Source organism: Procambarus clarkii, chromosome 23 (genome assembly GCF_040958095.1).
Source record: "Procambarus clarkii isolate CNS0578487 chromosome 23, FALCON_Pclarkii_2.0, whole genome shotgun sequence".
In the NCBI taxonomy this organism is placed as follows: domain Eukaryota; kingdom Metazoa; phylum Arthropoda; class Malacostraca; order Decapoda; family Cambaridae; genus Procambarus; species Procambarus clarkii.
This window is the reverse complement of record NC_091172.1, coordinates 49230530-49243260: the sequence shown is the minus strand read 5'-3', so window position 1 is coordinate 49243260 and position 12731 is coordinate 49230530. Positions and strand designations below refer to the sequence as shown.

The following is a 12731-nucleotide window of genomic DNA, read 5'->3' as shown; positions in this document are numbered from 1 at the left end:
TAAGTTGTCCCTTCCCAGTGTTAAAAGCAGAATTCAGGAGCTGAATGCTAAGCTTGCAATTAGGGTAGCTAGAGATCCCCATTACAATGATATTGCTAAGAAAAAACTGAGCTCTGTGCTACTTTCAGGGGGAGAAGCAAAAAATGGCATCACAGAGCAGTCTGCTACCTTGAAGAGCTTCATCTGCCTGAGCAAGCTCGTGAGCTCCTGCCTGTAGAGAGGTTACCTCCCTGGGAGGACGACTCATGCAAGATCATCATCAATGAAATGGCAATGAAAAAATTCAACATGATACCACAAGAAATGAGGCACAAGTATCTCGAGGAAATTTATAAAGAAGCCGGAGATGAACTAGATCAAATCTACACTGACGGGTGTTATGATCTCAGCCTGCAGGAGAAACGAGTCTCCCTTCTTGAGAGTTATTCAGCAAGCCTGACCTAACTAGAAGGTCTAGCAAGTATTGAGGTGATAACGCATATGTAAAATAGTTGGTTGGATATGTGTAACAGTTTGAGATTATGGGCAATGCAGAAGAAAATAGATAAATGACTGGCTAGGAGATGTGGACATTTTGCTGGAGGCTTGAGGCTCGCTTCTGGAGGACCTTGACCTCACTTGAGTGCCAGACATCGCAGGGGGAAGCCGCGCTCCGTTGAGCTCCCGTCAGAAGGGAACCCCTAGTGATATATCTCTGAGAGAAGAGAAGTGTGCAGACGTGCCAGCTGTGGAACCGAGCTGGGAACGTTGTGGTCTCAAGTCCTGGTCGAAGAAGAGAGTATCAAGCCGGCCAGAGACATTATTGTGGGCTGTGTGGAGCGCCCTGACCAGACGCCGTCAGAGGGAAAGCGCCCTCGATCAGTTAATCTGTGGTAAGCACGATATACGCCAGTTCATAGTGATTGCATTGTAGTTGGTCGTGTGCCCAGCGACAGTAGCGATGTTTATTTATAAGTTAGACATGTTTTAATAAGGCAGAAGGCCTGAAATAGGAGAGTGAAGAGGGAGGAACACGGAGCGACGTCCGTCCTCTCTGAGCGCTGGCGGACGACTGAGGGAGCCTGGCTCCGGATGGAGGAAGACCCTCCCAGCGAGTGAGGACGCCGCCGCCAGGCGAGGTGGAGTATGGACCCGCCCAAAACGGGGGAGTCCACTCTCACTGTATGTAGAGAACAGATAGAGGTTTGAGGCAAGCATATTGTGTGGTTATTTTTGTTTATGTGTTAATGGGGAACATTTTATTGGAACGTCGATGGGTTGCAGGTTTGTCTTTTGGGGAAGAAGTTGCTGAGAACTTCGAAGCCAGCAGATGAAGTAGCTGATGAGACTCCAAGGTAGTGGAGCAGAGGACCTCGAGCTGTGAGGAGAAGCAGCAGTGAAGAGGAGTGTCACGTGCTTCTGTAGAGGTGGTGAAGCACCATAGTTACTCGAGGAAACTTCAGGGTGTAGCAGCCAAGAGAGCTGTGGAGGAGCCTAGCAGAAGGGTGAAGCACCGTAGTTGCTCAAGGAAACTTCATGATAGCAGCCTGGAGGAGCTGCAGAGGATCCTGGTAGTGAAGCCCGGCAGAACCTAAGGATATTAGGGTTGTGAACTTCCAGAGGTGGAAGGGGAAGTTCTGGTGGATTACTAGTAGGGAGTTGATAGTGTTTGGTTGTCAGTAGCGTGCAAGACGCAGTGAGAGGTGAGTGACTGTGGGCATCCTTATGTCAAGGAGTTTCTTATATTGAAGTATCAATGAACATTTATACTGGTATATGTTATTGCATTCAAATGCTGGTTTTCTATATATATATGTTATCTTGCTGATGGTGCAACAGTGTGTAGGTTTGACCAACTTGAGGAAGTTAATAGTATCAGGTGGTGAACCAGGAGGTAGGATACCACTTGATAAGCTGATAATAGAGTTCTGATGGTATTGGAGTGCAACCTGATTGTGATATTATAGAGTATAGGATTCATTATTATTATATGTGTGTATGTATCGTGTATGTGCTTTGTTCAGTAAATGTGTCACAATTTGCTGGTGTTTGCCCTTGTCCTAGTGAGGCTTCCCAGGAGGTAGTAAAGAAGGAGAGAGAGAGAGAGAAAGAACCATGAACCACTGCTGTGGACAGGGTAGGAGGTAATACTAGTAAGTCATAGGGGGATTGAGGAGATCATATCTCATAAGGAGAGAGTGGGGAGTCACAGCGGCTCGAGTGGGTGTGTGCACGTGACGACGAGGCTAAGTGTTGGAGCCGCATCCCCTGAACGTGTGACGTTGAGCCCCTCTCCAAGAGCCAGAAGCGCCAAGGGTGATCTCCTAGTATAAGCACTCTACCGAGTTGTGGGTTGGGTTGTCCGTAGAGGAGGATCAACGACGACTACACCAACCAACCCACAGTATATAATAAATTGGGGGCCTGTGTCCGGGAGCGTGAACTGACACACCCACACCCTGTCCAAGAGTGGATTTGTACACCCTTGCTGAAATAGATAAACTGTGTGACCGCAGGTGTATACTCTCTCTCTTGGGAAGACTCACAGGACAAAGATGGATAAGGTGCAAGCGTTTGTGGAGTCAGGCAAGCCTGAGGATTTAGAAGGTTGCACGAGGGATCAATTGAAACAAATAGCAGAAAAATGTGGCATCAGGTTGAAAGCATCTAAAGTAGCTGGGATGAAGGATGAGATCCTGAGGCAGTTGAGAGCCAGAAGTGAAGCGGCAGAACAAGGAGCCCAGGAAGGAGCTGAAAGTAGAAAGGAGGATGATGGGCAGGATGAAGTGAGATCCCAGGGATCGAGTAGGAGCAGCAAGAGTAGCAGGAGTAGCCGAAATAGGAGCTTGGAGAGATTCCAGTTAGAGCTCCAGATGCAGCAACAACGAGAGGACAAGGAGAGACAGTTCCAGCTGGAAAAGATGAAATTAGAACTTCAGATGAAAAATGAAGCCGAGAAGGAAAAAGAGAAAACCAGACTGGAAGTAGAAAAAGAGAAAACCAGAGTAAGGGAACTGGAGTTGGAACAAGAGAAAGAAAAAGAGAAAGCAAGACTAGAGGTCGAAAAAGAAAAAGAGAGAACAAAACAAATGCAGATAGAAGCGAACAGAACCTTGGCTGAGCAAAGGATTGAACATGGGTTGCCAGAGAGCACCACCCAGGTATCACACCCACCAGATGTTAGGGTTAGGGAGAAGGACATTCCCTTGTTTGTTCCCGAAGAGGCAGAGAGCTTTTTCGAGCACTTTGAAAAAGTAGCCAGCATCAAGGAGTGGCCACAGGAGGAATGGGCCCAGCTGGTCCAGTTAAGATTGACCGGTGCAGCCAGGGAGGCATACACCCAATTGTCACTGGAAGAGTGCCAGGATTACGCCACAGTAAAGAGCAGCATATTGCGCTCGTTTCAGTTAACCCCAGAAGCTTATAGGAAGCGCTTCAGAGAGATGGTGAAAGTTGGAGCATGTACGTTTGCTGAGACAGCAAGAGATCTGGAAAGACGATTCCAGAAGTGGATTGGGGCTGCTGGAGTTGGATCTTATGCTGACCTGAAGCAACTGATGGTCATGGAGAAGTTCTTGGAGATGATGCATCCTGAAACAAAGTTCAAGATCCAAGAAGCAGGGATAAAGGAGGTGAAAGATGCCGCAGATAGGGCGGATATGATTACTGAAGCGTACAAGAGCTTAAGAGAGAACAGAGTGCAGAATGAGGTGAGACGCAGCAATGGCAGATCCAATGGAGTCTGGGGAGGAAGAAATTATGAAAGACCCAGAGGAGTCTGGGGTGAGAAAAATTTTGATAAATGGGCAGATAAAAGTAAGTACCCTAAAACTCAGAAGAGTAGGTCGCGCACTTCATCTGAAAGTGAAGATGGAGGAGCTAAACGAGAAACTAATCGTGATCCTGGAAATCAAGAGTCCAGTAAAGCCTCACAGAGTGCAGGTAGTGTGCCTGGCTCGAGGAACTCTCATGTGAGTGGACAAAGTCAGAGCCGCTTTGGTACGTATAGGAGAGATTTCTCCCAGATGAGATGTTACAATTGTAACGGATTGGATCACGTGATGCGATATTGTCGGCAGGGCAAGAGAGTTGTGACCCTGGCCATGTGTGACCCCCAAAGTAAATATACTAATGTGTTCCGAGACAAACCACAGAGATCAAACTTAGTGAACGAGAGGTATAGGCCGTTCATGAGCAAAGGTTGGATCAGTGTAGGAGGCCAACCTGAGGTAGAAGTTGGTATCTTAAGAGATACCGGAGCTAATCAGAGCTTGATTGCGAGAAGCCTGATTGGGAATGGTCGACGGTTAGCTGGCAGTGGGAAGATGAAAGTATATGGGTTATTGTCGGAGAGTGACATGCCCGTATGTACTGTCCAGCTAAGGTCGGAATATGTGTCGGCAGAGGTGATGTTGGGAGTGTGCCCCGACATACCTGTTCCAGGAGTCCAAGTGATCCTGGGGAATGACTTGTGCGGGACAAAGGTGTTGCCAAGAGTCATAGTGGAGACTGTGCCAGAGGAGTGCCCAGAAGGCCACGGCACGTGTGGGACACCTGAGAGTGTGAACCTGACTGACATCCGAGGGGATGAGTCAGGAGACCGACAAGCCATTGAATACCCCGTCTCGGTAGTGAGGAAGGCAGAGGTGGCCGACAAGGAAGACGCTGGAGAAGATGATACAGTGTCGATTCAACCAGTGGAAGATATCGATGTAGATATAGCATGGCTGTTTGATGAAGGTCCAGCCCAGGCAAATGGAGTCTCGGTGAGGTCGAAAGTGAGGATGACCCAGCCGAAGAAGAATCATGTGAAGAGAGCGGACCTGAGTAGAGCCCAGACTGCTGAAATTGAGAGTCGGAAGGCGAATGCAACTGTGCTGAGTAGGAATGAGGAAAGATGTGGACAGACTGAGGACGGGAATAGAGCGTCAAGTGGTCCACGAGCACAGAGGCATATGGATAGTGGAGTTAAGTTGTTTGAGATGTCAGGAGTCGACATGTTTCACAGAAAACGTGGAGGAGAGATAGTGAAGAAGAGTAATAGCCGGGAAAATGAAAGGAGAAGAGACAGTATGTGTGGAGAGATGCTTACGAGCACTCTGGGAGAGGCAAGACGACGCGTACGGTCGAATGCTGTTGGATGTAGTACAGCGCTCGAAGAAACTTTTAGGGAACGAAGAAGAGTTGAAGGAGAAGAAATGGAGTGGTATAGAAGTGAAAAGTGTGGGAAGAGGATGATGATGCAAGCATGGAGGAATAGAAGAAAGCCGAGGACTCGATGGGAGTCGAACAGGATGAGGTCTCAGATAAATGAGGAGACGAAAAGGAGGATCGTCGGTGAAGACCAGGGAGTGAAGTATGATGGCAGGAGACGAAAGTATAATGGCAGTAGATGGAAGTGTGAAGACGACAGAGGAGGTACAGACAGCAGATGTCTGACTCTGGACGTGAAGAGAAGACGAGGAAACGGAGGGTGGAGACAATAAGTAGAGTGGACCGATAGAGTGCAGGCGTCCACGGAGGACAGCCTAGCTAAGAGGTGTCAGAGGTCAAATCGTTTATGAGAAGATCATGGTTCTGGAGAGAGGTGAGCCAGATGTTGCAAGGAGCAACGAACTAATTGTAGACTCCTAAGAGAGTATATCGGGTGAAGAACGAGACAGTGTAGCGGCGGATGTACTATCCCGAGCTTTGCCACTGGAATAACTCTCAAAAATAAGGGGAGGGGAGTGTTATGATCTCAGCCTGCAGGAGAAACGAGTCTCCCTTCTTGAGAGTTATTCAGCAAGCCTGACCTAACTAGAAGGTCTAGCAAGTATTGAGGTGATAACGCATATGTAAAATAGTTGGTTGGATATGTGTAACAGTTTGAGATTATGGGCAATGCAGAAGAAAATAGATAAATGACTGGCTAGGAGATGTGGACATTTTGCTGGAGGCTTGAGGCTCGCTTCTGGAGGACCTTGACCTCACTTGAGTGCCAGACATCGCAGGGGGAAGCCGCGCTCCGTTGAGCTCCCGTCAGAAGGGAACCCCTAGTGATATATCTCTGAGAGAAGAGAAGTGTGCAGACGTGCCAGCTGTGGAACCGAGCTGGGAACGTTGTGGTCTCAAGTCCTGGTCGAAGAAGAGAGTATCAAGCCGGCCAGAGACATTATTGTGGGCTGTGTGGAGCGCCCTGACCAGACGCCGTCAGAGGGAAAGCGCCCTCGATCAGTTAATCTGTGGTAAGCACGATATACGCCAGTTCATAGTGATTGCATTGTAGTTGGTCGTGTGCCCAGCGACAGTAGCGATGTTTATTTATAAGTTAGACATGTTTTAATAAGGCAGAAGGCCTGAAATAGGAGAGTGAAGAGGGAGGAACACGGAGCGACGTCCGTCCTCTCTGAGCGCTGGCGGACGACTGAGGGAGCCTGGCTCCGGATGGAGGAAGACCCTCCCAGCGAGTGAGGACGCCGCCGCCAGGCGAGGTGGAGTATGGACCCGCCCAAAACGGGGGAGTCCACTCTCACTGTATGTAGAGAACAGATAGAGGTTTGAGGCAAGCATATTGTGTGGTTATTTTTGTTTATGTGTTAATGGGGAACATTTTATTGGAACGTCGATGGGTTGCAGGTTTGTCTTTTGGGGAAGAAGTTGCTGAGAACTTCGAAGCCAGCAGATGAAGTAGCTGATGAGACTCCAAGGTAGTGGAGCAGAGGACCTCGAGCTGTGAGGAGAAGCAGCAGTGAAGAGGAGTGTCACGTGCTTCTGTAGAGGTGGTGAAGCACCATAGTTACTCGAGGAAACTTCAGGGTGTAGCAGCCAAGAGAGCTGTGGAGGAGCCTAGCAGAAGGGTGAAGCACCGTAGTTGCTCAAGGAAACTTCATGATAGCAGCCTGGAGGAGCTGCAGAGGATCCTGGTAGTGAAGCCCGGCAGAACCTAAGGATATTAGGGTTGTGAACTTCCAGAGGTGGAAGGGGAAGTTCTGGTGGATTACTAGTAGGGAGTTGATAGTGTTTGGTTGTCAGTAGCGTGCAAGACGCAGTGAGAGGTGAGTGACTGTGGGCATCCTTATGTCAAGGAGTTTCTTATATTGAAGTATCAATGAACATTTATACTGGTATATGTTATTGCATTCAAATGCTGGTTTTCTATATATATATGTTATCTTGCTGATGGTGCAACAGTGTGTAGGTTTGACCAACTTGAGGAAGTTAATAGTATCAGGTGGTGAACCAGGAGGTAGGATACCACTTGATAAGCTGATAATAGAGTTCTGATGGTATTGGAGTGCAACCTGATTGTGATATTATAGAGTATAGGATTCATTATTATTATATGTGTGTATGTATCGTGTATGTGCTTTGTTCAGTAAATGTGTCACAATTTGCTGGTGTTTGCCCTTGTCCTAGTGAGGCTTCCCAGGAGGTAGTAAAGAAGGAGAGAGAGAGAGAGAAAGAACCATGAACCACTGCTGTGGACAGGGTAGGAGGTAATACTAGTAAGTCATAGGGGGATTGAGGAGATCATATCTCATAAGGAGAGAGTGGGGAGTCACAGCGGCTCGAGTGGGTGTGTGCACGTGACGACGAGGCTAAGTGTTGGAGCCGCATCCCCTGAACGTGTGACGTTGAGCCCCTCTCCAAGAGCCAGAAGCGCCAAGGGTGATCTCCTAGTATAAGCACTCTACCGAGTTGTGGGTTGGGTTGTCCGTAGAGGAGGATCAACGACGACTACACCAACCAACCCACAGTATATAATACGGGTCATCTATTCCTGTCAATGGCAGGGCTGGTGCAGCATACACGGTAATCAAGGATAATACTCTTCAACGCAGAAATGAAGAAAAAGCACGTATTGAGAACTATGCCTCTTCAACGCAAGCAGAGCTAACTGCCATTGTTATGGCGTTAAGGTTTTGAACGGAACACTAATGGTGCAGTGATTTGCACCGATTCAAAAGCAGCACTGCAAAGCCTAAGTAAAAATCAGGCAGAAAATCTTGCAATAGTCGCTGAAATTAAGAGAGCTGTGAGAGTACTTACCAATCAGGGAAGAGTCATCAAGTTTCTGTGGATCCCCTCCCATGTTGGAATATGTGGGAATGAACGAGCAGATGTGCTGGCTGCTGAAGGTGCTGAAGGAGACCATATTGAATACTTCATACCCAAGACTCAACTACAAATTAGAGGTATTATCAGGCAACATCACCGTGACAAGGTAACTGAGGAAAGGAGGATAGAAGCACAAACCAGTGAATCTGTACGATGGTAGAACATGGTTGCAGCTGGCAATCCCAATCATTATGGCCGAAGAGGAGGACGACTAGGGAGAGAATCAGTAATAGCGAGAATCCGTCTTGGATACAAATATCCATGGAGATTTGGAATGGAAACAACAGTTGATCAGCGAAGTTGCAGAATCTGTGGTGAGAGTGATGGACACCGCCTTGACCACTATCTACGTGAATGTGAACACCTGAGAGACATTAGGAATATGTGTAGAATAATAAACCCCACATTGTTTGAGTTAGGAAAAACACTATTTGTCAAATATTGATACTGTTTTCCCCATTTTGCACCCGCAAGATATCGTAAGCTTTTAAGGGTTGATAAATGTTAATCTTCTTGTTTGAGGAGCTGTTCACTTGAGACAGTTAAGCAAGTCCCAGCTGTGTCTGGGTACAAGTGACAGGATGAACAACCCAGCGGGTTTTCTTCCTATTGGGGAGTGTTGTACTTTCTGCTATGGCGGTATGTCCACTCACAAGATGAGTGGCGCTGCCCAATAACCTCGCCCCTCTGGGCAAAATTTAATATGTATGTATGTATGCATGTATGAATGCATGTATGTACGTATGTATGTATGTATGCATGTATGTATGTATGTATGTTTTTTTTTTACTATTATTTTCTACCACAGACGTGGCCACACACTTACAATGCTAACCAGCATATATACATTTTCTTCTGTCCTCCATGGACAGGGTTAGAGAAGTGTTAAACATATAGTTCAAGGGTTTATTGAACACTCAACCACAGAAGGTGATTCGGTGCTTTTAAAATGCTAAGCTAACCTACATACGTAAATACATAGATACACGGATTTACGGTATGCCCAACATAAAGTGTTTGATGTGTCTTTTACATAGTGTCATTAATGTACATTCACAAAGGTGAAATTTAATTCTGATCAGCTTCCATATATACTTTATACCCATACATATACATACACACACACATATACATACATATATAAACACACACATGCATTCACATACATTTGTCTCATTTACTCTGACAGGGTGAGAGAGCTGATAAAGAAACTAGTGTGCCATTAAGCACCTAATCACTGAAGGTGCTTTTACAAGCTCAGATTATATAGTTACATCATATATATACATTGTATGATTGATATAATACATGGTCAATCTTGGATACAAGTCCAATATATCATCAAGTGTTCCAGTTCTCATATAGTAATTACAGAGTTCAGCATACCTTAGCCCAGGAGGGCGAAAGTCAGTCAGTATGGGACATTCTACAATATAATGTTCAAGAGAGTGCATGTTTTCTCTTTCACAAAGTTGACACATTGTGTACTCGACATTTGGGTTATGAGAAAGCTGCCAGATACGTCTATATCCCAGGCGTATTCTGGCCACTATAACATCACATTGCCGGGTTCTTGTTCTATTAGTCCCATATGTGAATGTCTCCTCACGATATCTATCATAATATTTAATGCTACAACTTTCAGGTCTTTGAGAATTTGTTAGGTCGGTGAGAATTTCATTAGATATTTGTTTAAGTATTCTCTTTGTCACTGCTAATGAAACACCCATATCAATTTGTACCACTGGTTTTAACCACTGGAGAAGACTGTGCAGGATATGATGGATTTTGTCACAATGAAGTGCCAGGAAGCTGCAGACAATTTTACCAAAGTCCAAAAGGAGATAAACGAAAAATATCAGAAGAATCCATGGTTCAACCAGGAATGTAAGGTAGCGAAGCAATTGAGTAAAAGAACATGGAGAAACTACAGGAATAACAGAACACCAGAGAGCAGGGAGAGATACCAGAGGGCCAGAAATGAGGACATCAGAGTGAGGAGAGAAGCAGAGAGATAGTATGAAAATGATAATGCGAGTAAAGATAAGACCCAACCAAAACTGCTCCACAGCCACATCACGAGGAAAACAGCAGTAGAAGGAACAGGTGATGAAACTGAGAAAAGGAGAGAACAGATACACAGAGAATGATATGGAGGTGTGTAAAGAGCTCAACAAGAGATTCCAGGAGGTCTTCGCAGAAGAACAAGGAGAAGCCCCTGCACTTAATGAGGCAAACCAAGCAACCTTGGAGGCTTTTGACCTCACCAGTGATGAGGTCAAAAGGAATCTGTTGGAGCTGAATTTAACAGAGGCTATTGGATCTTACAGAATCTCACCTTGGATACTAAAAGAAGGTGCAGAGACACTATGTGTGCCACTTTCAATGGTGTATAACAGGTCACGGGAAACAGGAGACTTACCAGAAAGTTGGAAGACAGCTAACGTAGTCCCAATATATAAGATGGGTGACAGACAAGAGACACTGAACTATAGGCCAGTTTCCCTAATTAGTATACCATGCAAAGTGATGGAGAAGATCGCGAGGAAAAGGCTCGTAGAGCATCTAGAGGGAAATAGTTTTGTGACACACCACCAACAGGGTTTCAGAGATGGTACATCGTGTCTCACAGGTTTAATTGAATTCTATGCCCAAACAACAAAAAATTAGGCAAGAAAGAGAAGGGTGGGCAGACTGCATTTTCTTGGACTGTCAGAAAGCCTTTGACACAGTACCCCATAAAAGGCTGATACAAAAGTTGGAGCAACAGGCAGGAGTAAAAGGTAAGGTGCTCCAGTGGATAAAGGAGTATCTAAGCAACAGGAAACAGCGAATAACTGTGACGGGGGGAAGACCTCAAAGTGGCGAGATGTCACCAGTGGAGTCTCACAGGGCTCTGTACTTGGACCCATCCTGTTTCTAATATATGTAACTCGTTATAGACTCGTTACTCTCATAGTTTGCTGATGATGCAAAAATTATGAGAAGAAACAAGACTGATGCAGATAGACATAGACTACACGATGATCTGGACAAACTGGAGGAATGGTCTAGAAAATGTCTACTAAAGTTCAACTCAGGAAAGTGTAAAGCAATGAAATTAGGCGAAGGAAGCGGAAGGCTGAACACAAGGTGCCATCTGGGAGGGGAAATCCTGCATGAGTCAAATAAAGAGAAAGATCTGGGGGGGGGGGTTGATATCACACCGAACCTGTCCCCAGAGGCCCACATCAAAAAGATATCATCAGCGGCATATGCTAGGTTGGCCAATATAAGAACTGCCTTTAGAAACTTGTGTAAGGAATCGTTCAGGACTCTGTATACCACTTATGTTAGACGAATCCTGAAATATGCAGCTCCAGCCTGCTGTCTATATCTAGTTAAACACAAGACAAAGTTAGAGAAGATTTAGAGGTATGCCACCAGACTTGTCCTGGAACTGAGAGGTATGAGCTACGAGGAAAGGCTGAAGGAGCTGAACCTCACGTCCTTGGAAAACAGAAGAATAAAGGGAGACATGATAACCACCTACAAAATTCTCAGGGGAATTTACAGGGTGGACAAAAACAAACTCTTTAACACGGCTGGAACACGAAGAAGGGGACACAGGTGGAAACTTAGTACCCAAATGAGCCACAGAGACATTAGAAAGAATTTTTACAGTGTCAGAGTAGTTAACAAGTGGAATAAATTAAGCAGTGATGTGGTGGAGGCTGACTCCATACAAAGTTTAAAATGTAGATATGATAGAGCCCAGTACGCTCAGGAATCTGTACACTAGTTGAATGACAGTTGAGAGGCAGGATCAAAGAGACAAAGCTCATCCCCCGCAAGCACAAATAGGTGAGTACAAATAGGTGGCACAACACACACTTAGGTAGCAACCCGTAACAGCTGTCTAACTCTGTTACGAACCCAAGTTCAGCGTCAGAGCACGGAGCAGCGACATCAACTCCATCTGTGAGTCCGCTCCCAAAACCCTCACTAATTGGACGAGGCCATCTAGTAGTGACAAGACTATACCAGCCAGAAATGCTAGATTCTTGTCCTATTAGCTCGAGAGGTAGCCGGTGATGACCTCTGGTGAGGTGACGCTTAGACAATCAGCGCCATCTATGGAACGAAAAGGTGTTCATTTGTGTCTAACCCAGTAAGTGATGTTTCCCAGTGGTCCCCATGTAGTGTCCCAGTGTACTGATGACGTGTCTGTATTCACAGAGTCAACGTAGGGCTGCTGTGATGCAAGAAGAGTCAGTCTACCCAAAGCAGCCAAGGTCTCTACACCATTCTGCTTTACAGAAGCAGTGAGCCGCCGCTGGACGAGAACTGTAGTGTTCAACTGTCTGCCTGAGGAGTGGCAGTGATGGGATTCGCCGTACCTGGGGCTGGCTGGTGGAAAAGACAACCGACTGTGGTGCCAAAAGAGGAGAGTAACCAGCGAGTTACACGAAGCTCCTGCCTAGGGCTCGCAACCCTAGTATTCACTCGTGAAGTGGCCTAACAGCGTGAGGCTGATTGGTACCTGCCAGCAACAGGCTGGACTGTGGTTGTGGGCCTTCACGACGAGGCACCTAGTGGAATTGTGATTTGACTGGCCAGTGGCCAGGGTAGACTCATCGCTGTTTCCTGGTACCTGCTGAGGGTAGTGCCAC

At 46.3% G+C, this 12731-nt stretch overlaps 1 protein-coding gene and 1 long non-coding RNA gene across 2 annotated transcripts; both read left to right on the top strand.

Moving 5' to 3' along the window:
• The first annotated feature begins 537 nt into the window (after positions 1–537).
• Positions 538–2020, top strand: LOC138367735 (uncharacterized). Its single transcript, XR_011229423.1, has 2 exons — positions 538–872; positions 1264–2020. It is a non-coding gene; the product is annotated as an uncharacterized lncRNA (long non-coding RNA).
• Positions 2021–4180: 2160 nt separating this feature from the next.
• LOC138367923 (uncharacterized) lies at positions 4181–7354 on the top strand. The gene is made up of 2 exons (XM_069330206.1): positions 4181–6206; positions 6598–7354. Exon 1 carries the CDS (start codon positions 4305–4307, stop codon positions 5463–5465), a length of 1161 nt encoding a protein of 386 aa, XP_069186307.1. The 5' UTR covers positions 4181–4304; the 3' UTR covers positions 5466–6206; positions 6598–7354.
• The last annotated feature ends 5377 nt before the right edge of the window (positions 7355–12731 follow it).

Coding starts and splice junctions, on each gene's coding strand:
- LOC138367923 (XM_069330206.1), top strand. CDS start 4,305: ATGAAAGTATATGGGTTATTGTCGGAGAGTGACATGCCCGTATGTACT.